At 41.9% G+C, this 25,763-nt stretch overlaps 1 protein-coding gene across 6 annotated transcripts in view; it reads right to left on the bottom strand.

Annotated features, from left to right (window-relative positions):
- CAP1 (cyclase associated actin cytoskeleton regulatory protein 1) overlaps nt 1–21,202 on the bottom strand; it is a 30,390-nt gene extending 9,188 nt beyond the window's left edge. Inside the window, exons 1-6 of one of the 6 annotated variants that reach the window (XM_036350832.1) lie at nt 21,021–21,202; nt 4,863–4,984; nt 4,157–4,257; nt 2,502–2,579; nt 494–637; nt 308–393 (exon numbers count right to left, since the gene is read on the bottom strand). In XM_036350832.1, the coding sequence (XP_036206725.1) occupies nt 308–393; nt 494–637; nt 2,502–2,579; nt 4,157–4,257; nt 4,863–4,974 (521 nt within the window). In that variant the 5' untranslated portion in view covers nt 4,975–4,984; nt 21,021–21,202. Of the gene's footprint in view, nt 1–307; nt 394–493; nt 638–2,501; nt 2,580–4,156; nt 4,261–4,862; nt 4,988–20,603; nt 20,760–21,020 lie in introns of those variants that run through there. The other 5 variants (XM_036350829.1, XM_036350827.1, XM_036350830.1 and 2 more) reach the window with 5 other exon arrangements.
- Nucleotides 21,203–25,763: the final 4,561 nt, after the last annotated feature.

Here is a 25,763-nt window from a genome sequence, read left to right as displayed (position 1 = left end):
ATATCAGGTCAGAATAAAAAAAGGCATTAGTCCATTTATCTCCAGCAAAACCTCCTAAACCTGGAAGGGTACGCATTAGAAAACTTTGGGCCTCTACAAACCCTGAAGAAGCAAAAGTGGAAGGAGAAACACTTCCTGCTTATAAATGCACCTTCTAGGTGCCATTATCTGCTAAAATTTCTAGAAAGCAGCCCTGAGACAGGAGAACTAACATAGCAGCCAAGGGCAACCCTGAACCCCGAAGCACTACTCCAACAACTATCCAACTGGGTTTGTCCTTTACCCCTTGAGGAATGGCCGGACTTACACATCTTTGTACTCCTTGAGGACTCGGTTTGTGTAAAACATGGCAGCATCATTCATTTCTTTCACATAAGGACCAGGTTTGGGTGCCTAAGAAAGAGAAGCTGTCGGTGACTCGGAGCCTCTCCAGCCCTATCTCCTTACCTTTTTCACCCTATCCCGCCCCTCCCATGGAAGCTGAGCTGCTCACCACAGCTACCCAACCCAGGGCCTGGATACTTTCGCTGACAGCTGACAGGTGATTGAACAATTTGCTGCCTCGGTTCTTCTCCCGAAAGGTTATTGCTTCTTGAATCTGCTCTGAGATCGGAGCCAACAAGTCAGAAAGCTTATTCTAGGAAAAGATGCAGAAAAAGATTCATGTTACCGTCTTTCTATAAAAGCTTTGCCAGCTCTATCCTGAAGGCAAGAATTCTTTATGGACTACAACGAGCATCCAAATAAACTTTGTATTCATTCTGCACAGATTCATATGGCTAAAATAATGCTCCTCATCTCTCTCTCCTCATAGAGTTCCAACTTCTCAGGCTGAATTTTCATGATTAGGACTCACACTCTGGCTATATCACAAAATTCTACCATTTCAGCCTCTTTTCTGTTCCACTAATAGGAGATACTGGTTCATTTCTGGGGTTTTACTCATAATGGTCTCTTCTTTCTCCATCTATCCAAATGCTCCTCATGCTTCATGAGGAACTGCCCTCCAACTCCAGCCACAATGGCCTCCTACAGCACTTACTGTCAGCATAACCAATTTTGGCACTGTATCACACACCAGCCCAAACTATTAATGACCCCATGCTATATCCCCCGCCACCCCCCCCCCCCACCTGCCAACTCATTAATTCTTCAAAGACAAAGGCTTTGTCTTAACCCTCTTTTATAATCCTTATAGCCTTTAACACATTCCTAGCCATATAGCAGCTGCTAAGTAGAGATCTGTTGAGTCAAATGTAATTAGGGGGTTTGTCATTTGAGCAGGCAGCTTAGCAAAAAAGATGGCTTGTGTTTCTGTGTTTTTATCCTTTCTCTAAAGCTCAGTTTTTCTGAACATCTTAATTCTCAGTTTTTAGCAGTCTAGAGCAGAAGTCAACAAACTTTCTGTAAAGAGCCAGATAGCAAACATTCTGCAGTTTCTCAATTCTGCCATTGTGGTGCATAAAGCAGTAATAGAATGAACATGGCTGTGTTCCAAAAAAAAAAATTCATTTACAAAATAGGTGGCAGGCCAGATTTGGCCTGTGGGCTGTTGTTTGCCAGTCCCTAGTCTACAGCAGGGGAACTATAATAGTGTCTCAACTACCTGATTTGTTTTAGAGAAAAGGTTTAAACAAAATGCTTTAACCATTCAAGACAGATTAATAATTAAAGTCTAATATATTTAACATTATCTTACACTATTTTTTACATTATTTAGGCATGCCAAGGGTCCAAAGATTTTAATATAACATTAGCAGGAGTTTTATTGCCCCTCTGCCCAGGAAAGCCAAATGCAAAAAGAAGAAACAAAATTAAAATCTTTGGCTCCAACAAAAATCTCAACTTTCTCTAATTCATTTTTATACTTGGCAGCGTACAATTTTGAGATAAAAGTAGCGTTAAAGGGGAGAAGCAGTACTATAGAAGTTTTAGGATCTACACAGCATTACTACAGTCCACTTCACAGTAAAGCAAGAAAACCATTTCCTGTGACCCAAAGGGCTTAGGGGACAATGAATTTAGCCTCAACCAAAAGGCTAAAAAAGGCTGTTTATTAAAAGAGTAGCACCACTGTCTCTATGGAGCACGCCCACACCTTTCCCCCAAGTACATTTTCCTTGCCTTTATCTTTCTCCTAAGCGCCAAGGGCCCTTCTTTTGCCTCTGTTACTTGTTCCCTGAGCCCATTTCTTCTACAGCTCACTTCTCCTACCTCTGTAACTTTTAAAGTAAACTTCCTCTTAAACAAAAAAAGGGAAGCAGCAAAGTCCCAGGGGTAACTACAATCCTAAGTAAAATGACAGAAGAAAAGATAATACAACTCAATAAATACTCAATAGCACAGTCCCAGAACTGGCACTTTAATTCTGACTCTACTTCTGGATATTGTGATCATACATGAGCCTGGTAGGTTTATTTTAGCATGTTGTGATAGATCAGCAGAAACCTCTCAACTTCTGAACATCAAACCAAAACAAAACCAACTAGTAGTGAACTTACACCTCCTGGCTGCTGGCACTGAGAGGCTGTAACCAAGAGAGCCCGCTCCAACTTCAGACCTGTATGGACCATCTCCGCCTGCCGGAAAGGAGAAGAAACAGCTATCAATGACACATTACAACTGGAGAGGTCCTGATAAGAATAACCTGAAACCTCCACTTCCATGTACTTTGGTAGCAACCTAGGCACTTCACGTTGCTTTCCTCGGGTATTCCAGATTCCAGGGACTGATGGCAGCATTACATGTACCACTGACCCTCTTGAACTAATCAGGGACACAGATCCAGGAAATGAAGATGAGGGCTAGCCTTGGATGAAATCAATTAAGTTAGCAACTGCACATGCAGTGTGATATGAAGTTCACTGAAAAAGCCCTTCTGGCCTCTCACAAAAACAACAACAACACACAGACCCTATTTTCTTTAAAAAAAAAAAGAGGCAGAAATATAGGCAAAAGTCTAAATTTATGTCTAAAATTCTCAAGGTATTTACTCCTTTAGGTTAAAGCTATTTCTCAAATGTTAGATCATGATCCATTCAGAGGTAATTAATCAAAATCAATGTAGTGAGCCATAACCTGCACTTTATTAAATGAAATAGAACAAAATAAAACAAAACAGTAAGCACAGTATGTCAGCTTGAAATTATTTCCCCCCAACAACAAGTAAATGAGAGTGCAGTACAAGTAGTTATAAGGGCTATTTTGTGAACATATCTGTTACAAATATGTATTTTCTTATTGAGGGTCATGGTCAAAAAAAGTTTTTAAGAAACATGGGCTATAAGCACTATTAAAATATAAAATTAAAATAAGATAATATATTTCTTCGGGATTTGCATTTTAAATATAAAAGTGATACATGTTTTAAAATGTTTTCATATGTTACAGACTATTTAAAGTAAAAATGCAAGCTTCTAATACCCCTATTTAAGGCCCTGTCCCATTCTCTGGAGCTAACACCACTGCCAACAGATGGTTTATAACAGGCTCAAAATAAATCTTCCAAAGATCAAGCAATCAGTCCTGCAGAAGGGTCAGGAAGATCCTAAACATGATTATTGCTTACAATGAATCACTCAAAAGACTAGAAGGATTTTGGATCCCAAAGAGAGAGACCAACTATATGTATACGAATGTCAGGTGGTGGTGACAAGTAGGTGGCAGCACATGAAGGGAAGTGGGTGGAGAGGTAACAGCAAATGAAGGGAGGTGGGTGGACAGGCACCTGTCATTGCCTACTTCATATTCCTGCTGTGGGATACGTGTGAAAATAACTCATATTAGCATAACCAGTAACTATCAAGCATAGTTTTATAAATGCTAAGTCATGATAGTGACCTTTTTTTAATAAGGCACCATAGGCTTGGTTATAGAACATGTTGGGATGAGACTGGTAGCAGTTTTCACAACAAAGATGAACAGAGACATATTGGATGAACCAAGCAAGTTATCTGTATATAAAAGAAGCCCACATAGAATATGTGATAAAAGCAGAAAAATTTGAGGATGGTTCCAGTGTCTGGACTGAACTTCAGGCATGAGTTAGCTAGAAAGGAGCCGTGAGCCTCACAAAGGGCTCTTAAATCAAGGATAAATAGAATCTAAAGAAAGCCATCAGTCTTTAAAAGGGGGGCAAAGGGCAAAACATTCTTACATGTTTCTGCACATCTCCTCCAATCTCTTTACTGATCTTCAAGTATTCTGCCACAGGACCAGCAAGCAGTGAGTCAAATGCTTGCACATAGGGAACTGCTCCTGCTGAAGACAGACACCAATAATCAGTCAAGCATCAGAAAAATGACTTGTTAAAAGGCACTTCCATATAAAAGTGGAGAGGCAAGGCTATACAATGAACATAAGCAGGAAACCTAGGTTCTAGTTCCAATACCTACCAACAAAAACTGGCTGTGTTACCTTGACTAAGTCCTTTTTTCCTCTCTGAGCTTAATTTTATGTATAAAATGAAAATTTTAAAAATGATCCCCCAAGGTTCCTTTTGGCTCTAACACTCTATGACTCAATTGGCGCATATGCAAAATGGCCAATTTGCCAATCATTTTGGGAGAGGAAATTTCAATATCACCTGTCATTTGTCTTACACTGGAGTCATTTTGCAAAAGAACAGGAAACAGCACACAAGCAGGAAGTCTTGTGTTAAAATAACTTAACCACAGGCCTCCCTGCATAAGTCACTTCCTCCCTTATCTGTTCACAGCAATACGAATTACAGGCAATGAACTTTCTAGATTAAGCATTTTGGGAAGTTGGTTCCAAAGGAGAGAATACACTGAGAAAAAAAATTTCAGACCAAGACACTGAGTTTTCACTCAAAATATTCTGCCGGGCTGTATATTGCTTACCTTTTGGAGCACTGTCTCCGTACCCACAGTGCATGTCAGAGGCATGGGATACTGCCTCTAGGCGGCCCACGGCCTTCTCCAATCTTTCTACCAGATTTTGCATGTCAGCCATAATGCACCACCTGCTGAAACAGATAAAAAGTCATCTATTGTTTTAATATTACATAGTACCTACCTAAGGAGAAGAAAGAATACTGAGGGATGAAGAGGATGCCAATTCTGAGGAACAGAGTCATTTAATAATAAAATAAGATGGAAAAGAAGTCTAGAACATTTGCAAGATCATAAAGACCTCATTAAGCAAGAGAACTACCCAGGAAAAGGTGTTCACTGAAAGCAAATGTTTACTCACTCAAATACTTACTGAATATGGTATCACAAAATTTTAAATTTAGAACTTAAAAAGTATAGTCACATATCTTGGTTTGTGCCTTCCAACAACTTCAGGCATGGAAGGAAAATTATTACACTCTTAAAGATAGGAAACTTAATTTCAGTGAAGTTAAATGGCTTGCCTATAGCCAGTACTCAAATTGAAATCTGGCTCTAAGTTCAGTGGTTTTCCCTACAACATCTTGCTGCCTGCATATGAATGCCCAAAACCAAGATGAAGAGGATAGTTATCATGCCCTCAATAACAAAATCTAATACAGGAGACTTGACATGTACACTAACAACTATAAAACAAATAGAAAAAATGTTTAAGGGGGCCTAAGAGTGTTGCAGATAGAATAACACAGGATTTCAGAGGGGGCAAGCTGCCATTTGACCCAGGCTTCAAATGAGAATGGATGGGATCTGGAAACACAGTAGTGAAGAATAGACACATCCAAAAGAGCTTCTTACTGATCTTTCACAAGTACTAGGATTTCCACAGGTATTAATTTATCTGAACTAGTCTCATTCAGTGTCTAATATTCTAAAAGAAAGTATGTTCACCAGAGAAAGGATCTTCTCTGACATGTTCCTTATTACGTTCTACCATAGACCATTACCTGAGAGATAGAAGGTGTTCAATAAATATTTATGAAGTTAATGAACTGGAAGTATAGCATCCCAAAACTCCAAAGGAACAAGTGTTCTGAAAGCTGCCCATACTATACATACAAATAAGTGTTAAATGTTATCAATAAACATAAAATGCTGGAGACCATAAGTGATCTCATAAAAATGTGAAATTTCTTTTTTTTAAAAAAATATTTTTATTGATTTCAGAGAGGAAGGGAAAGGGAGAGAGAGATAGAAACATCAATGATGAGAGAGAATTTGGGGATGAGCCTGCAACCCAGGCATGTGCCCTAATGGGGAATTGAACCATGACTTCCTGGTTCATAAGTCGACGCTCAATCACTGAACCATGCCAGCTGGGCAAAATCTGTGAAATTTCAATCAAAGCCTTGACTTGGAGGGATTCCATTTCAAAGAATTAATTAGTTCAGGTAACTGAAGCTGAATGAACTCAACTCCCTTGAAGCTGCCTAAAATGACCATAACAACTACAATTTCCCCAAAGATGACATGCCAGAATTTCTCAAGTTAACACATTATCCTCTCTGTCGAAGAGATAAGCAGCTCACAAGATAAAGTATCCCTGTCCATTCTTTCCTGTGTATGGGCTCTAGTCTCTCTGGGCCCGATGACTTCCAGAGAATGTTGTTTAAAAGAAAATCAAAGAAAAAAAATAAGAATGCAAACCAGATAAACCTTTCCATTCCTTGGCCTGGAGATGCAGCAGAAGTCTCCAACTCTGTTCTACTCACAAACGGAGAAACTAGAAGCAGACAATATAGTCTCCCTCATGTTATGCTACCATCACTTGACTTCCTGAATTGCTGTCAATTCTGCATACTCTCCAGGGATAAACATATTATTTACGACACACAATAAATCCCAGGGGGAAAGGCAGCAAATACAATAAACTCCCAAGCATTAATAGATACCACCTGTTCTAAAACATGTTCTCTCCATGTTCCCACAATAGATGCTACAGTATTAACACAGAAACACAATACAAGTGTCTCTAAAGACTGCCAGGGTTGGTGAAGACTCACCAATCTTAAAAGCTTAATACAGCTTCATGGGATTTTGGCTCCTTTCTCTCCACTTGTAACCTTTAATTGCTAAACAAGCTAGTTCTGCTAAGTTAAGCGGAATGAAAGGAAGGGCAAAACAGTGATCATTTATAGCTAATCTCATCCTACCACTAACCAAATATAGAACAGCACCTAGTTTTTTGTTTTTGGTGAGGGTAGGATGAAACGTGAGATGATATGGGAAAGAATGTCCAGAACTGAAGGGACCAAAAGGTACACCTTGTCTCACTGTCTATGAACACATTCACATTCTTTAGGCGGTTGGATCCACTCCCAAACCTTCCACTATCATTATCCAGCCTGCTTGCTGAGTGGTATGGCCACAACCACCTATGGATTAACAACTCCCAGAGCAGCATATCCAGTGCAGGACATTCTTCTGGGATTCAGAATTTTAAATCCAGCTTCCTCCTAGAGACATCTCTACCTAGATGTCTCAAAGGCATCTCAAGATGAAATGTCCAAAACAGAAATAGTCAACTTCCCATCTCCCACCCCCACTGTCTCAGTAATGCAGCACTACCATCAGTCACCTGGTTGACCAAACTAGTAGCCTGGAAACTGTTAGGTAGTCAAGTATAGAGGGTTGAGAGCATTGTCTTTAGAGAAGTCAGACAGATAGGGGTTTGAATAACAGCACTCGTTGGCTCTGTAACTATGAGTGTTATCAAACTTTCTGAGCCTCAGCTTCCTTATCTGTGTAATGGAGACCGCAGTTTGAAATCCAAAGGGCTACAGTGAGAATCAAGAGGAAAGACATGGCCCTATCTGGTTTGGCTAAGTGGATAGAGCATTGGCCTGTGGACTGAAGGGTCCCGAGTTAGATTCCGATCAAGGGCATGTACCTCAGTTCCAGGCTCAATCCCTGGCCCTGGCCTGGACCATGTGGGAGACAACCAATTGATATGAGATGTTTCATCTCTCTCCCCCTCCCTTCCATTCTTTCTAAAAATTAATGGGAAGCCCTGGCTGGTTTTGCTCAGTGGATAGAGCGTCGGCCTGCAGACTGAAGGGTCCCAGGTTTGATTCCGGTCAAAGGCAGATGTCCGGGTTGCGGGCTCGATCCCCAGTGCGGGGCGTGCAGAAGATAGCCAATCAATGATTCTCTCTCATTATTGATGTTTCTATCTCTCTCTCCCTCTTCCTTCCTCTCTGAAATCAATAAAAATATATTTTAAAAAATCAATGGGAAATTATCCTTGGGTGAGGAATTAACAACAAAAAAAAGAGGAAATGCATGTAGAGGTACTTGGCTCAGTCCTAAAAATAGTAAGGATTCCATAGATGTTAATTAAATTATCTTCTTCCTTACTCCTCAAATCTAATCAATTATCAAAATCTACAGGCTCCATCTTGCATCATCCTGATTGACAAAAATTAAGAATTTATAACTTTTGCCAGATTGCAATAACTTCTTTGCCAGACTCCCAATTCCAGTAATACACTCTCTTTAGCCAGTCTCCATATTACCATAGTGATCCTTCTTAAATGCAAATGTAATTATGATAGTCTTTTATTTAATATTATTCAATACTCCCCAGGGCATTCAGGGTAAAGTCCAAACAAGGTTTCCATAACCTGGAACCTGGTCCTGCTTTATCTCCTACAACTACAGTTTTATCTCTTGCCACACCTTTCCTCAGCACAGTACAGTAATCCAGGACTACTAGCACTTTCCAGAAAGAGTCATACTTTCTCTCACTTCTACGCCTTTATAATGCTATCCTCTTTGCTTTGTTGATTTCCTTCCTAAGCTGACCTGTCTCAGACCTCCTACTGCCTTATAATACTTAGCTAAGGTGCTGCCTTCTCCAGGAAGCTTTTCTAGTTCAAATGCTTTTCCTTCTCAATCTGCCCCCTCTCCAGAACTCTTATGGTCCCTTAAGTCTTAACTGAAGTAATACCTCTCCAAGAAGCATTTCCAATATGTGTTCCCACACATTGTGCACTTACCTCTACCACACATTTAAAATATACGTTTTAAATCATTTATTTAATCATTTAATAGGCAACTGGCCACTTGAGGGTAGAAACCATGTACTATAAATGTACTATGCACTGTAAATACTGTAGGTTGGTAAGAGTCCTTGAGGTAATAAAAATCCTATCCTATATAATAAAAGCCCAGCGACCGAACAGCGGAACGACCAGAACAACTGGTCGACCAATTGCTATGACACACACTGACCACCAGGGGGAAGACACTCAACATAGGAGCTGCCCCCTGGTGGTCAGTGCACTCCCACAGTGGCAGCACCACTCAGCTGACCAGAATGAGCAGCTGCTTCTGGGAGCAGTTGCTCAGAGGGCAGGTCCACAGCTGCTTGGCTGACCTGGATGAGCAGCTGCTCCTGCAGTAGGCCGATCCCCACAGGCCACGTCCCCCACCAGTGCACAAATCCTGTGCACCAGGCCTCTAGTATAATAATAATAATAATAATAATAATAATAATAATAATAGCCTTTACCCTCTCCCTCCCCTCAACACAAGTTTGGCTGTTTCCTCTCTCTGACAAATCTGAGAAGTGGTTTTCCCCCCCCTTACTTTCTTTTTTGCTTGTCTATTTTAGGATTTTACAAAAACCCTGATCTTTCAAATAAATGCTGCCTTCTTGGGCACAAATCACACTGCTGTAGAGATTTCCAAACCAATTCTTGTTTATTAAATTATATATTAAATATAATAGTCCCTTATAGCTGTGTTTATATCACCAATCTGCTTCTTCTAAGACTTGATTTTAAAAAAAGACTTAATTCTATGAGATATATTATGAAGATACTGATTCCTATTTTTAGAATAAAGAAACTGCCCTGTTGTGGCTCAGTTGGTTGGAGTGTGGCCCCATACACCAAAAGTTGGTGGGTTTAATTCCCAGTCAGGGAACATATGTAGGTTGTTCATTTGATCCCTGGTTGGGGGTGTGCAGGAGGCAATGTATCTGTGTTTCTCTCTCACATTGATGTTTCTTTCTCTCTCCCTTCCACTCTCTACAATTCATTAGAAGAAGAAAAAAAAGAAACTAACAAAAATTTAAAAGCTTGCCAGATATCAAACAACCAGTAGGCAGAGAACCTAGGCCAGTGATGGCGAACCTATGACATGCGTGTCAGAGGTGACATGCAAACTCATTTTTTTGGTTGATTTTTCTTTGTTAAATGGCATTTAAATATATAAAATAAATATCAAAAATATAAGTCTTTGTTTTACTATGGTTGCAAATATCAAAAAATTTCTATATGTGACACGGCACCAGAGTTAAGTTAGGGTTTTTCAAAATGCTGACACGCCGAGCTCAAAGGTTCGCCATCACTGACCTAGGCACTGGGCACAAATTTTCTAAATCTCTCTCCATGACCCCACATGGCTTTTTTTAAAATATTTTTTTTTTATTGATTTCAGAAAGGGGAAGAAAGAGAAAGAAACATCAATGAGAGAGAGAATCACAGATCAGCTGCCTCCTACACGCCCCCTACTGGGGATTGAGCTTGCAACCCGGACATGTGCCCTGGCCAAGAATAGAACCCTGAGCTCCTGGTTCATGGGTCAACACTCAACAACTGAGCCACACTGGCCGGCCCACCTGGCTTTTAAGCAATTATGTGACTCTATGGTTCATCAGAGCATCCAGTCCCCATTGTTTGCTAAGCACAGTACTGTGAATTCAAGGCCTCTCTATGGTGTCTTAGTTACATTATTAGCAGCTTTCAATTTTCTCCATGGAGGCCAATATTTTTCACATTCAGGCTAGATGATACAGGTCTAGAAGGCAAATGCTTAAAATAAGAGTTTTCCCCAAAATACAGAATTGCCAGAGCAGAAAACTCTGCCTCATCTTGTTCCTTGCCATTTCTTTCTTTCTTCTTCTTTTGTTTATTAACATGTTTTTATTGGTTTCAGAGAGGGAGAGAGGGAGGGAGGGAGGGATAGAAACATCAATGAGAGGGAATCATTGATTGGCTGCCTCCTGGATGTGCCCTACTAGGCACTGCCCACAACCAGGGCATGTGCCCTGACCAGGAATCGAACCGTGACCTCCTGGTTCACAGGTTGATGCTCAACCACTGAGCCATGATGGCGAGGCATTCCTTGCCATTTTTTGATTGACAATAACCAAGAACTATATGTAAGCTTCATAAATGAATGTATAGGTTCCCAACTATTTATAATAAAAGCTTTAGAAAAAGAGGCAAACCTAATTACACAAATCTAAATAAAACTAGGATTTAGGAAACCAAGTCTGAGTCTCAACTCTGCAGTATTAACTGTATTACTTTAGAACAGTCATTTAATGGATCCTCACCTAGCATACAGATTTAAGATTTAAGATTGAAGGAGTACATTTTATAGATGACTAGTGACTTTGAGAGCCTTAAAATGTAGTTAAAATGTTATCACTGCATATTGTGTGCTAGAATGTAGGCCTCCCAGGAGGACAGATATATATCCATTCTCTTCCCCCAACCCCAGCCCCATTAATTTGCAGCATCTAGAACAACCTGGCACACAGAAGATGCTCATAAATGAAAGTGCTTAGCACTGTGGCAGCTACTACAGAAATAGAAGACACAGTCTCTGCCCTCCAGAAGTGTTCATTCTTATTGAGAAGGACAACATAGATGAAATGGCAACATAATAAATCCTGAAAACTTGTCATTGATGTTTCTATCTCACTCCCTCTCCCTTTCTCTCTGCAATCAATATACACATACACACTTATATAAAGACTATATTTTTAAAAGTTGTTAGATATCTAACTTCACTCGGATCAGGGTAGGTTAAAGTGTCAACCTTTATACTAAAGCTTTTTCTTTGCAGAATGTTGTATGGTTCTGAATTATCCTATCTAATAAAGAGGTAATATTGCAAATTGACCATCACTCCAACACACAAGATGGCCACCCCAATGTGGTCAAAGATGGCCAGCAGGGGAGGGCAGTTGTCACGATCAGGCCTATAGGGGAGGACAGTTGGGGTGAACCAGGCCTGCAGGGGAGGACAGTTGGGGGGAACCAGGCCTGCAGGGGAGGGCGGTTGGGAGGGACCAGGCCTGAAAGGGAGTTGGGGGGTGATCATGCCTGAAAGGGAGGGTAGTTAGGGGTGACAAGGCTGGCAGGGGAGGGCAGTTAGGGGCAATCAAGCCAACAGGGGAGCAGTTAGGCATCGATCAGGTTGGCAGGGGAGTAGTTAGGGGTGATCAGGCTGGCAGGCAGAAGCAGTTAGGGGCAATCAGGCAGGCAGGCAGGTGAGCAGTTGGAAGCCAGCAGTCCTGGATTTTAAAGGGTGCAGGCTGAGCTGAGGGATAGGGACACACACACACACACACACACACACACACACACACACACCATGCACGAATTTCGTGCACCAGGCCTCTAGTATAGTATAAATTACTATGTGGTCTGAGAGCTCAGAAGAAATCAATGAGGATTGAAAGTAATCTGGTTGGAGGGAAGTAGGGCATTTTGATAGAAAAGGTAAAAGAAAAAAAGGAAAGACATTCCAGAGCAATCAGAAGCAAAGAAGAAAGAACAAGGCAATGCATAAAAAGTACAAGACCGCATATATCATGCAACGTGAAGTATCATGGGAAAGCCAGGCAGTATTTGAATTTGATGTTGTGATAATTGTGAAGCCATTCAGGGATTTTGAGTGAATAATATAAGGAAAGTTAAATTTTACAAATACTATCTGAGAAAAAACAAATACTGTCTGAGAAACAGAATGGGATTTGGGGGGAAAAGGAAGATACTAGGGTTTAAGTTAGGTTGAAAGCTCTTGTTCATCTGTAAAATAAGAAGGCTATTTCAAAAAATATATTTTATATTTCAAAGTTAAACATCCATAACATCTAGTGTCTAACCAGATACAGAAAACACAGGAAAAGAATAGAGTAACCCACAAATAATCAGTTTTAGGCAAGTAAGTGACCAGCACACGAATTAAGTGCTGTGGAAATATAAAAGAATGGTAGTTTTTCTGCCCTAAGGGAGTTGCAGGAGAAACAAAGCTACCTTCCACTGAATCACTGGCTCTCAGGATTAGGAGGGAGTGCAGGAACTATCTTGTAAAAACACCATCTGATGCCAAAACAGTCCTTTCAACATTCCCAGCAATTAGTCAGGTAGCCTCTGTTCAGTTACCTTCAGTGTGGAGAACCCAAGACTTTTGGAAGCAGCCCATTCCATTCAGACAGCTCAAAGTATTTAAAAGTTCTTCCTTATATGGAGGCAAAATTGGCTTCCCTGCAACTTCCACCCACTGATCTTGGTTTGCCATTGAAGGTCACACAAAACAAGTGTGCATTAAACACAGAACAAGTAACAACTGTGCAGCGCTGACTAATGAATACAGTAGCATTCAGAAAAAGGGAGCCGAAGATGACTCCAGAGTTGCAAATCCAGTGGCCTAAGAGAATGATGACACTATAGACGGAAACATGTTCTACAATGTTCTAGTTAGGGCAAAAAAAACCTGGTCATTTTTGGATATGCAGTATGTGAAGAGATGAAGCATCAAATAGAAATGGCCAGGTAAGTAGTTAGAAATTAAGCTTGGGAAGATCAAGACTGGAGATCAATGTCTGCAAGTCATCGGCAAAGAAATGTCATGAAGTCACGAGAATGGATAGGCTCTTGAAGGGATATCATGCAGAGCAAAAAGAAACTAGAACATTGGTTCTCCAGCAATTTCTTTTGTGATCTGAAACGAAGTAAAATCAGAAATGGCTTTTGTGATACCTGTCAAAGCTGCTTCATACTCTCATCATTCTAACAATTGAAGCAACCCAATTCTTCCTGCCTACTCAAGGAAGTTGTGCAAAAGTAAATGGAACCAGGTTACTCCTGCAATTTTTGTCTCATCTCATCAGGCAATTAAACCAGTGGTCTGAATTTCTACTTGAGTAGGAAGTGCTACACTTAAATGTTTTCTACTTTGTCTGGTAGTTGTTCCCTTAAGTTATAATGAAACTGAAGAGAAACTATACATTTCAGCCTGTATACTATGATAGTACAACTGATCTACTTCAAAAGGCTTCTCTTGGCCTTGACTTGTAATTCTTTTCCTGAGACATTATCCTAAGAAAATCATCCTAATGTGGGAAAAATGATAGGTGGGAAGATGCTCACTACAATGTTAGCTTAGACTTCTGATTATAACAGAGTAGCTAAATGCACTGTGAAAAAAGACTTTAAGAAAACAAATTTTAAAATATTTGTCACATTAGAGTGATGGGGTTTTGGACAATTTACCCCTCCATTTTCCAAACTTTCTTTAACAAAGTTATATAATTTCTTTATAATGAAAATAAAGCCAAACAGCTCCACTTGGAATATCTCTTTAGCTACCAGTGAGCTATAAGGCATCACTTCGTTCTACTAACAATATAGAAATTCTCATCACTAGCCTCTAACATGTCAGGAAGCAAAACCTAGACATGCTAATGACAGATACTTACAAGTTGGCTGTTTTAACCCAGAAACCAAAGAACAGACACCACTTTGCCCCAGTAAAGATGCCATCTAAATCTAACCCAAATCAGGAGCCACTGTTCTTCCCCAAGCATTTGGTTTCACTGATGAAACCAATGACATTTAGTGCCTGAGTCATTGCCACCTGAGGCTTAGATTAAGAGAATGAAAGGCCTATCTTCTAGGGAGGGAAAGAATCCAATTCAATATCAGCACTTGTCTCCTGTTCCCTCCTTAACATGGTCCTCTATCTGAAACTCCAGGAGTAAAGCTAGTAATAATGTACAAGCTGGAGTCAAGACTTAGGAACTAGCTGTTTTAAAGGTCTGGGGCAAACATAACTTTATGTGGCAATGGGTTCCTCTCTGTCTTACATGCAAGGAATATGATGAAGACTAACTGCATAGGAACATTTAGCAGGCATCTTTGACACTGTATAAGGAAAAACTGCTTTGGCTGATTTCAGCTGGGCAGTGGCTTTAAACAGAACAGCATTTCCCATTCTCATGCATAAAGATAGATTCAAGGATGCCATTTGTCCCTACTCATGATTTAGCTACAATTAGATGTATGAAAAGATCTGTGACTATAAGTCTATAATTAACTTAAATACAGGAATTTTTATGACCTCTGGAGGAGAAAAAGAAAACAAAACAAAACAAAAAATGCAAGCTCATTCCTTCCATGAAACATTTCAACTATAACTATTTTCCAGTCAGACGGAAAAGTTTGACATGACAGGTTTGGTAATACAAAGCAAACAAAGCTGCACTGTGCATGAGGAATATTTTTAGAGCCATGATTCTTTTTATGCTGTTTACATGAACAGTATACCACGAAGAAACTACTTCATGGTGGATGCTGTAACTACATTAAAGATGATAAACTATAACAATTTAATCAATCAAATAAACATTGAATACAACATCATAAATTATATGCAGTTTAAAATAAATAATTTCTGTCCACTAAACCAAGCTGCCTAAATGCAGGCAACATGAACAAAACAGGAATTTATATATCCCCAATATAGGGGACATACAAGGTGGGGCAAAAGTAAGCTTATAGTTGTTCATATGAAAAATAATACAATAATTAATAAATAATACAAGAATAAATTCTGTATTTCTCATTCTCACAACTGTAAATCTACTTTTGCTCCACCCTCTATAAATCTCCTGACTTGCGCTGTCAACTAACCCAAAGCTTTCTTCTAGTGAGTGCCTAAATCAGTAGCATTTCTCTATTAAGATCACACCCTCTCAGGAAAAGAACAAAAAAAACCAAAAAGGCAAGTCCTTCAAGGACCACCCAGGAATTCTCTGAATAAATAATAATTATTGATGTCTCAATGAAACGTATGATTCAATCATTGCAGGATACCTAGTACTTCTCATGTGCCATACACTGTGCTAAGCATGGCCATGGAGCCTGCCTTTAGAAAAATTAGTTGGAGAGATAAGGCATTGCACAATCATAGCTATGATATGATACTTTTTCTTTTTTTTTTAAACATATTTTTATTGATTTCAGAGAGGAAGGGAGAGGAAGAGAGAGATAGAAACATCAATGATGAGAGGGAATCATTGATTGGTTGCCTCCTGCACGCTGGACTGAGCCTGCAACCCAGGTATGTGCCCTTGACCAGAATCAAACCTGGGACCCTTTGGTCCGCAGGCTGCCGCTCTATCCACTGAGCCAAGGGGACATGCTTGGGTTGTTGGCTCGATCTCCAGTAGGGGGCGTGCAGGAGGCAGCCGATCAATGATTCTCTCTCATCACTAATGTTTCTATCTCTCTCCCTCTGAAATCAATAAAAATCTATTAAAAATAAATAAAATCCTACAATGCACAGGACAACACCACAACAAAAAATTATCCAGCCCAAATTGTCAACTGTGCCAAATTGAGAAACCCTGTCCCAATATAGTGAGGAGCAAAGGGAAGCTCAAGAAATACAAATAAAATGCTAATGTGGCAGTTTAGGACTTTCTAAATTATACTGTCAATCTGAAACATCCAAAAAAACTAAGATAAGAGTCTGATTGTGGAGAATTTTGTAAATTGGACAATGGAGTTTAGACTTGATTCTTTTTTAAAATTTTATGTTTATTTCCATTTCTCCTATGATTTTTTTTTAATGTATTTTTATTGATTTCAGAGAGGAAGGGAGAGGGAGAGAGGAGACAGAAACATCAATGATGAGAGAGAATCATGGATCGGCTGCCTCCTGCATGCCCCCTACTGGGGATCCAGCCCGCAACCCAGGCATGTGCTCTTGACTGGAATAGAATCCTGGATCCTTCAGTCTGCAGGCTGATGCTCTATTCACTGAACCAAACCAGCCAGGGCTAGATTTGATTCTTCGGTAATATGATTCTTTGGCAAAGTGAAGGGTAATGAGATGAAAATGGTTCTTCGTAAGATTAGTCTAGTTGTGGTGCAGAAGTTGAAGTATAGGCATGAAAGCCAGGTTAGTAGAAAGTAAAGAAACTGATGATGACAATTCCAAGGCATAATCACTAGGACTGGGTAAATTATGGCTTGAGAATCCTGAGATTTCAAATCTCAGGATTAAATTCCAAACCAGAGGGTTCAAATTCAAATGATATTTTGCATTTGCTTGTTTAAGTAAAATGAATCGTTGACTCACAATGCTTCAGAAAACTGAAAGGAGGAAGTAAATTTTTAAAGGCTTAGTCCCTCGTTAAAAAAAATAATAGCAATTAAACAAATGTATGTATAACCAAGAAAAGGGGTGACAATAAAGATCACCACTTATTGGAAACAAAACATTTTACAAACTAAACAGCTAACCTCCTCAAGGCAAAAACACATTAATCGAATCTTAACACTACCACCATTTTCAGTTTGCAAGACAGGTTGTACATGACAAAGTACTTTCACTGCTACATTTTATTTAAACTTCTGAGGCATAAATTATGTCCACCTGATTGATAAAGTATTGGGGGGGGGGGAGAAAAAAGCAGGAAGTTCTTATAGAATTTTCTTTATGTTGGACTGCAACAACTTATACAATAAGCAAGCTGTCAACCACAGAATAAAATACAAGTGCAGTCAAATAAGGTATCAAAAGCCATTCAAAACCTGGCAGGCATCTACCTTTTTACTGATCTTATCTTCTGCCACAAACTCCAGGTTCCAGTACTTCATGCCCTCTCCTGCCTCCACATCTTGCTCTTGCTGTTTCCACTATTTGAGTACCTTATTAGACATCTTTGCTTGGATGTGCTGCAAACACCTTGTACTCAATATATCCAAAATTAATTTTCTTTCCCTGCCACCTGTCCAACCCAGCCTTCCCTCTCATAATACCTATCTTGGTGAATGGTACTACCCAGTTCCCTAAGCCAGAAAACCAGGCAATCACCCTAGACCAGTGGTCGATAAACTGCGGCTCGCAAGCCACATGCGGCTCTTTGGCCCCTTGAGTGTGGCTCTTCCACAAAATACCACGTGCAGGCGTGCACGTACTGTGCGATTGAAACTTCGTGGCCCATGCTTAGAAGACAGTTTTCGGCCTGGGAGAGTCTATTTTGAAGAAGTACTGTTGATATTTGGCTCTGTTGACTAATGAGTTTACTGACCACTGCCCTAGACTACTCCTATTTCCTCACTCCCATAAGCAACCAGCCTCCAGTTCTATGGATTCCATCTTTTTAACATTATTCAAGCCTGATTCCTCCTCTTCTTTCCACTGTCATTGCCCTATTTAAAATCATGATTATGAAAACAGCTTCCAAACACTGGTCTACTTCCTCTCATGTCTCTTCCCATTTGACAGACTGAACTTTCTAAAACATACCTCTACCCTGGCCTATGTGGCTCAGTTGTTGAACACTATCCCATGCACCAAAAGGTCACTGGCTCGATTCCCGGTCAGAGCATATGTCGGACTTGCAGACTAGCTCCCTGGCGCGGGGTGGGGGGTGGGGGGTGGCGGGCCATGCAGGACGCAACCAATCAATATTTCTCTCACATCAGTGCTTCTCTCCCTCTCCCTTCATTTCTAAAATCAATAAAAGCGTATTTAGCCCTGACCGGTTTGGCTTAGTGGATAGAGCGTCGGCCTGCAGACTGAAGGGTCCCAGGTTCGATTCCAGTCAAGGGCATGTACCCTGGTTGCAGGCACATCCCCAGTAGGGGGTGTGCAGGAGGCAGATGATTGATGTTTCTCTCTCATCGATGTTTCTAGCTCTCTATCCCTCTCCCTTCCTCTCTGTAAAAAATCAATAAAATATATATATTTTTAAAAAGCATATTTAAAAATAAATACAATAAAACATAAATCTGACAACATAATTTTCCTACATAAAAGCCTTCAAAGCCTCCTCATAGCTTTCAGGGTCAGATCCATATTCCATATTGCTTTTTTTTAAAAAAAAAAATATGTTTATTGATTTCAGAGAGGAAGGGAGAAGGAGAGAAGATAGCAACATCAATGATGAGAGAGAATCATTGATCAGCTGCCTCTGTACATTCCCCAATGGGGATCAAGCCTGCAACCCAGGCATGTGCCCTGACTGGGAATCGAACCATGACCTCCTGGTTCATAGGTTGACACTCAACCATTAAGCCACTCCAGTTGGGCCAGATCCATATTTCCTAACATGGTTTTACGAAGTCCTTCATATTTGACCCCCACCACTTCCCATTTCCTTCACTTCTCCAAGCATTACTAGAAGTCTAGTCACACTGAACTAGTCATGGTCTTTCACATGTCCAGACCTCCATGTCCTTGGTTTTGTACGCTTTGCACGGCAATTCCATTTTCAGATTCACCATATGGCTAAATAATCTCCAAGACTTGGCCTCCCATTTCCTCCTCAAAGCCTGAAAATCTGGCTCAGGCATTTCTCCTCTTACTGCCTTTCAGCCTTGTGCTCACACAGTGAGTGCACTTGAACATTGTAAACCATCCCTGCTTTACTAGTCTGCCCCTTCCTCCACTCTATGAGAACTGTATTCTTAGCCACCAGGGCCAAGTGCCTCCTTTAATCTGTGCCTCACACATGTTGAAGGCTCCAGAAATCATTGGTGATGGGCTGTCCGGTTTTTCACTTGAACAGGAATTCCTACAAAGAAGTTCAACTGGCAGTTCTGATACTTCTGCCTTAAAAAGGTTGCCATCCTCTCTTCATCGAGCTTATTCCTACTCATCCTTCAAAATTCATCTTAAACATTGCTTCTGCAGAAGGAATTTTCCTGAGCCCCTTGTTACATACTTCCCTAGCATCCCGTGTTCTTTCCTAACACATCACATTTATAATTACTTCTTAAACAAACGTCCCTGCAAACAGTTAGCTCCTTGATGGCAGGATCTAGCTGGTTTTGTTTCAAAACTGCATTCCCTGGATGTGGCAGGGTGCCTGAGACAGAATAAACACAATTTGTTCTAAATTTAATTCTGTGAGGTGAGTGGAGATCTCCACCTAAAGGATGGGGGGTGGGGGGTGGTGGGGAGAAAGAGGCTCAAAGAAGTTAAATAAGGCATCTATGGCCACAGATACTCAGCAGTGGGGCAAGACCAAACCTCAGCCATCTGATTTCAGGACCAGGAGTATGCAACACCCTCAATAAAGTTAACTTGCCTCTTCAGAAGTTCCAAGAAGCCTTTATCTTGGTGCCCTTTAACTTACAGATGCCAAAGAGAGGACACCCAACCGGAAAACCGTACCGAGGCAGGTTCTCGGGGAAAGAATGTAGGAAGGATCTGGGGCTTGGATTCAAAGAACTGAAGTCATGATTCCAATTATTTCCCTCATTAGCTATACGATCGTAGACCAGCCTGTTCTTTCCGGGATCAATTTACCTATCCGTGCAATGGGGGCGAGATGGGGATAAGGAAGACTACTAAGGTCTCGGAGGTTCCTTTTAGTCAGGGCATCTTAGGAATCAGGCCTCCGCTGAAGCTGATGACCCGGACTGCGAAATCCAGGGGAAGGGCCACCCCGGGAGAGCCCAATTCAGTTGGTCACCCCGGCCCCACCTCAAGAGACCGCGCCCAGGTTACCAGGTCGGCCTCAAGGCCTCCGCCCCAGACCCCTCGGCAGGGTTCACCACGCGCACATAGGCCAGGCACATAGGCCATTAACAACGCCAGGGGCCAGTGGGCCGCGGAAGGCAGCCCAGTCCCTACCGGACCGCGAACCCTCACCTCAGAGCTCGGCTTCACCTCCGGACTGCGAACAGCCGCTTTCCACTTCCGGCAAGAACCGCCCAGCAATCTTCGCGCGACCCACTTCCGGGCCCTCACTGGGCGCGGCACCCCCACCGGAAACGAACGGCCAGCTGAAATGCCTGGCTGGAGGAGCGCGGGGAGGAAGTCCGGCCGCCCTGCTCGTGACTCCACCCCCTATTCACCACGCCCCGGCGTCTACCCGCCAGCCAGGAGCGCACAGGCATAACAGCCCCGCCCCCAGGGCGGGAGCGACCCCCCCGAAGGGCGTGTCCTATCTGGCCACGCCTCCATCTAACTGTGGGGCCGCAGGCGCCGGGACCAATGAAGGGATGAAATTGCTGGCTAAGCTCCACCTCCAGAGAAGGAGGACAGGTAAGTGGCTAACGCTCTTACCAGTATGGGCTCTATGGCAACGACCGCTCCCTTTTCACAACCGTCCAGAAGGGGTCTTGGAGGGACCAAGGGGTAGTTTTTCTGAGGGGCGGAGTTCTCGGCGGCCATCAACTATGCGAGGCGATGAAGGCTAAGCTCCGCCTCTCTCGGGGCGTGCATACCTCGGTTTCCCCGTTTGTGACGTTGGCCTTGGACAGTGTTCTGGGTGGACCTGCAGAGGCTGGGTGTGGGGAGAGGGTGGACGAGAGCACGTGGGCTCAGCCCCGGGCTTCTGGGCGTGCCCGCTGCGGCCTCGCTCGCTCTGCCCCGACTGGGAAGGTGGAAGCTCGCCCCACTTCCTGTTAGTTCGGTGCGCTCTGTGACCATAGATGGTCAGGTCTGGGGCCTCGCGGAAGCCTCCGCCCCGCGGTTTTGGAGTCCTTCCTCCAAGCCCCCAGGGTGTGGTTTCCGAGACTAAGATGAGCGGAATTAGAAGAGATACTGCTTGCTCCACTCCACTAAAACCTGTCTTCTGAAGCAGCCTCACCCCGGGCTGGGCGTGCCCCGCCCGCTGCCACTCAGTTCAGGGGAGGTTCCGCGCGGCGGCTGCAGCCCTCCGGGGAGGCTTGTCTTCCTGGCTCGGACCTGGGGATCAGAGCTTTGATGCCTCAAGGCTCACATTTTCCAGCTATTGATTATCCTCCCACAAAGATTTATGTCCAGCAAAAATTGGCTATATAGTTCCTGTCCCTTCAATTGAGCGACTGTGGTAGTTCCAAGCTTCAAGTTGAATGCAGGCATTATATGCCAGTCATTCATTCCACAAATACAGCTCTTATAATAAGAACTACCATTTATTACGCGCTGACTACATGCCAGGCCTGCACTGAATGCTTCAAGTGCATGCATTTTCATTTAATCCTAATAGGAACACGCTGCGGTAGGTACCATTATAGCCTTCCGTTTTAAAATGAGGAAGCTGAATTATTTGGCAAGGTTGCAAAGTAACTGTTTTACCTTTGAAAGGAACACATCTACCTGACTTTAAATCCCTTAACCTCCATATAGAGACCATACTGAAATCATTTGGGGCAGTGTTGAGGCAGTGTTGCTTCTCTGGAGGAGGAGACATCCTGGGTTTTAGTCCTGGCTTAGGCCCTTAAGTAGGGGTCAGACTTTTATCAGGTTACCTAATTTCTTTGAACTTGGGCCTCTTCCCAATTTTATGACTCCTAGTATGTTTACAAGAAAAATGGCAAGACAAAATATTGTACAAAAATTGTACATTTTTACATTTAACAAGAAAACACAAGCACACACACAGACTTTGACTTTATTCAGACGTAACATCAAAAGGTTGTATTTGAGTGCTTCATATATGTGCAACCTAGGGCAAATAGCCTCCCTGGCTCTCATTGTAATCACCTTTACATTTAGCCCTTCTAAATTTCTTTCTCAGTTAAAGACAGGAAATACCTAGACCACATACGCATCCTAGAGGAAAAGGAGAGATGAGGAATCATGAAGGAGAAGGAAGAAAGGAAGGAAGGAAGTTTCTCCATCTATAAAATTGAGACAATAATTTATAAGGTTGCCCTGTCTGGTGTGGCTCAGTTGGTTGGGCTCATTCTGTGCACCAAAAGGTTGCGGGTTCAATTCCTGGTCAGAGCACATGCTGGTTGCAGGCTTGATCCTTTGTAGGGAGCGTGCAGAAGGCAGCCGATCATTGTATCGCTTTCACATTGATATTTCTCTCTCTCTCTCTCTCTCTCTCTCCCCACCTCTCTCTCTAAAATCAATTTTAAAAAAAACTTTTAAAAAATTTTGTAAGGTTGTAATGTGAAACAGGCAATAAATAACCTATGTGAAACCACTCTATAAAAGTGATTTTTTTTGTAACGAGTGCGTGCATGAGTAAGGCACAACCCCTCCCCCTAGGAAACTTCTAATCTTTTAAGGACTCTAAACATGTGCATTTACAATTCTAGTGGGAGGCAATTTAAGAGTGTTTGTCACTTTTATTTATTCATTCATTTATTTATACACAGGAAAAAAATTATTGACTTTTTCCTCTGTGCTAGGCACCCTGCTACTTTGTACCAGGCACAACTAGAGTCAGAGCAGTGGATAATTCAGATCCTCTCACTGCCCTAATGGAGCTTACAGTCTATTGTGGAAACAGGTATTACATCTGGAGTAGTCATCAGAACAAGGGCTGACTACTGGCTTCCAGCTTTTTCTTTTTCTTTCTTTTTTTTTTTTAATATATTTTATTGATTTTTTACAGAGAGGAAGGGAGAGAGATAGAGAGAGTTAGAAACATCGATGAGAGAGAAACATCGATCAGCTGCCTCCTGCACATCTCCTACTGGGGATATGCTTGCAACCCAGGTACATGCCCTTGACCGGAATCGAACCTGGGACCTTTCAGTCCGCAGGCCGACGCTCTATCCACTGAGCCAAACCGGTTTCGGCTCCAGCTTTTTCTTCACTGATCTTACGCAGTTGCCTCATCCATGGTGGGCTCTCATCAAGCACATGCTCAGTGAGACCCTTGAATTCAGAATAGTCATTTACTGAGCTGAGGTAGATGGGAAGAACACTGCAGAGCAAACATGAGTAAATAATAGTGGAGATGGCTGAGGCGAGAGCTTCCTGTAGAAATTGGAGATAAAGAAAGAAAAAAAGAGATCAACTAAAGGACTTGTATGCATGCATATAAGCATAACCAATGGACATAAGACACTGGGGGATAGGGGAGGCTAGGGGACTGTCTAGGGTGGGGGGGATAAAATGGACACATATGTAATACCCTTTGTAATACTTTAAGCAATAAAAAAAAAAAGTCAAATGAGTTTTGAAAGGAAATAAAACAGATACCTTCAAAAATAAAAAAATAAAAAATAAAAAATAAAGAAAGAAAAAAGAGGTTGAGCAATGTGCCAGGCAAGAGAGGTAAAACCTTAATGTGAAAGCAAGGAAGAGCTGGTCATATTTCACTTAGAAATATAACTCTAGCTGTGATGCAAAGCATGGACTTGAGTGGGCAAAAAAAGGGGTAGGGAGCTCGGCTGGTGTGGGTCAGTGGGTGAGTGTCGACTCATGAAACAGGAGGTCATGGTTTGATTACCAGTCAGGGTACATGCCCTGGTTGCAGGCTTGATCCCCAGTAGGGAACATGCAGGAGGCAACCAAATGATGAGTCTATGTTTCTTTCTCTCTCTCCCTCTCTCTGAAATCAATAAGAACATATTAAAAAAGGGGGGCGGGTAGAGAAACCTGTTAGAAGATAGATACAAAAATGTATCAAGGGCCTGAATCAAGGCTATGGTAGGGGGATGCAGGGGAAGGGACAATGCAAAAGACACCATTCTTATAAAGGGAGCAGTGAGGAGGAGGAGGATAAGGAGTAAGACAAATGGAAAGAGAATGATTTCACTGAGTCTTCAGTCTAGATCTAGTTCCCCAGGGATATACTCCCATTGAATACTACTTTCCTTCCTGGCAGGTCTCACAATCTTAATTAATTATTTGTGCAATTATCTTGTAATGTCTTCTTTCTCTGTAAGTACCTTGAAGTGAGAGTCCTTGCCTCTCTGGCTCAAAAATGATACTCAGTAGATATTTATGGAAAATGTTAACTAAATGAAAAGGATGGGGGGCCAAGGTGGCTCTGAGACTTGGAGCATGGCTGAATGGAAGGTGAGAGGAAGACTGGATTGGTATTTTAGGGGTTTGAGCCTTAGACTTACAAATCCAGCCTTGGGAAGAGAAAGAAAGAAAGGAGTGCAGTGAATCATTTTGCAAACAAGAAATAACAACAGATGCTTGGCCAGTGTGGCTCAATGGTTGAGTGTTGACCTGTGAACTAGGAGGTCACGGTTCAATTCCCAATCAGGGCACATGCCCAGGTTGCAGCCTTGATCCCCAGTGTGGGGGGTGTAGGAGGCAGCCAATCGATGATTATCTCTCATCATTGGTGTTTCTATATCTCTTTCCCTTTCCCTTCCTCTCTGAAATCAATTAAAAAAAAAGAAAAGAATTAACAACAGAGTTGATTGATTCTCACACATGCCCTGTCTTCATGTACTTTGCCATTTTCTCATTTTGCCTAGATTTCAGCACATTTCTAAGCCTGTGGAATAGCTTTGTCTCTGAGATTCTTATCTTTGTCTCCAAGATTCTCATCTCTCAGAGTTTCAGACACAGAAGTCTAGCGGTTTATCTGGAATGTTTCCCGGCCTGGCTCAGAGGATTGCCTGCATCTGTGCTGCCTGGCTCAGAGCCTGTCTGCTGCATTTGGGCGGATCCTCTCTCCCCCTGCCAGAAGGGGCTGATGACAGACAATAATCTATTCAAGCCCATCTTTCTTCCCCTCTTAGGGTGGCCCTAGAATCCAGCCTGAGTTAGGGTCTCAAGTCCAAAAATTACAAGTTGGCAAAATAAATATTGGCACTATAATGTAGTGGTTAAGATCTGGATTTGGTGTCACTCTGACCTGAACCTGCATCCCAACTCTGCCACTTGCTAATTGTGATATCTTGGTCAGGTCAATGGATATTAATATCCATCTTGAATGGCTGATATGGTGATTAAGAGAGAAAATTTACAAAAATCATTGACTCAATGAGTAGTAACAATTATTCAATACAGAGAATCTATTGTCTATGTCCCTGGTGAAGACCACCAGAAAGCAAAATAAAGTCTGAAGTATCAACACAATGGATGGTGCCACCATAACCACTGCCACTACTATCCCATCAC

Source organism: Myotis myotis, unplaced genomic scaffold, assembly GCF_014108235.1.
Source record: "Myotis myotis isolate mMyoMyo1 unplaced genomic scaffold, mMyoMyo1.p scaffold_m19_p_2, whole genome shotgun sequence".
NCBI classification, from domain to species: Eukaryota; Metazoa; Chordata; class Mammalia; order Chiroptera; family Vespertilionidae; genus Myotis; species Myotis myotis.
Note: the sequence above shows the minus strand (reverse complement) of the source record. Positions and strands in the feature narration are given on the sequence as shown.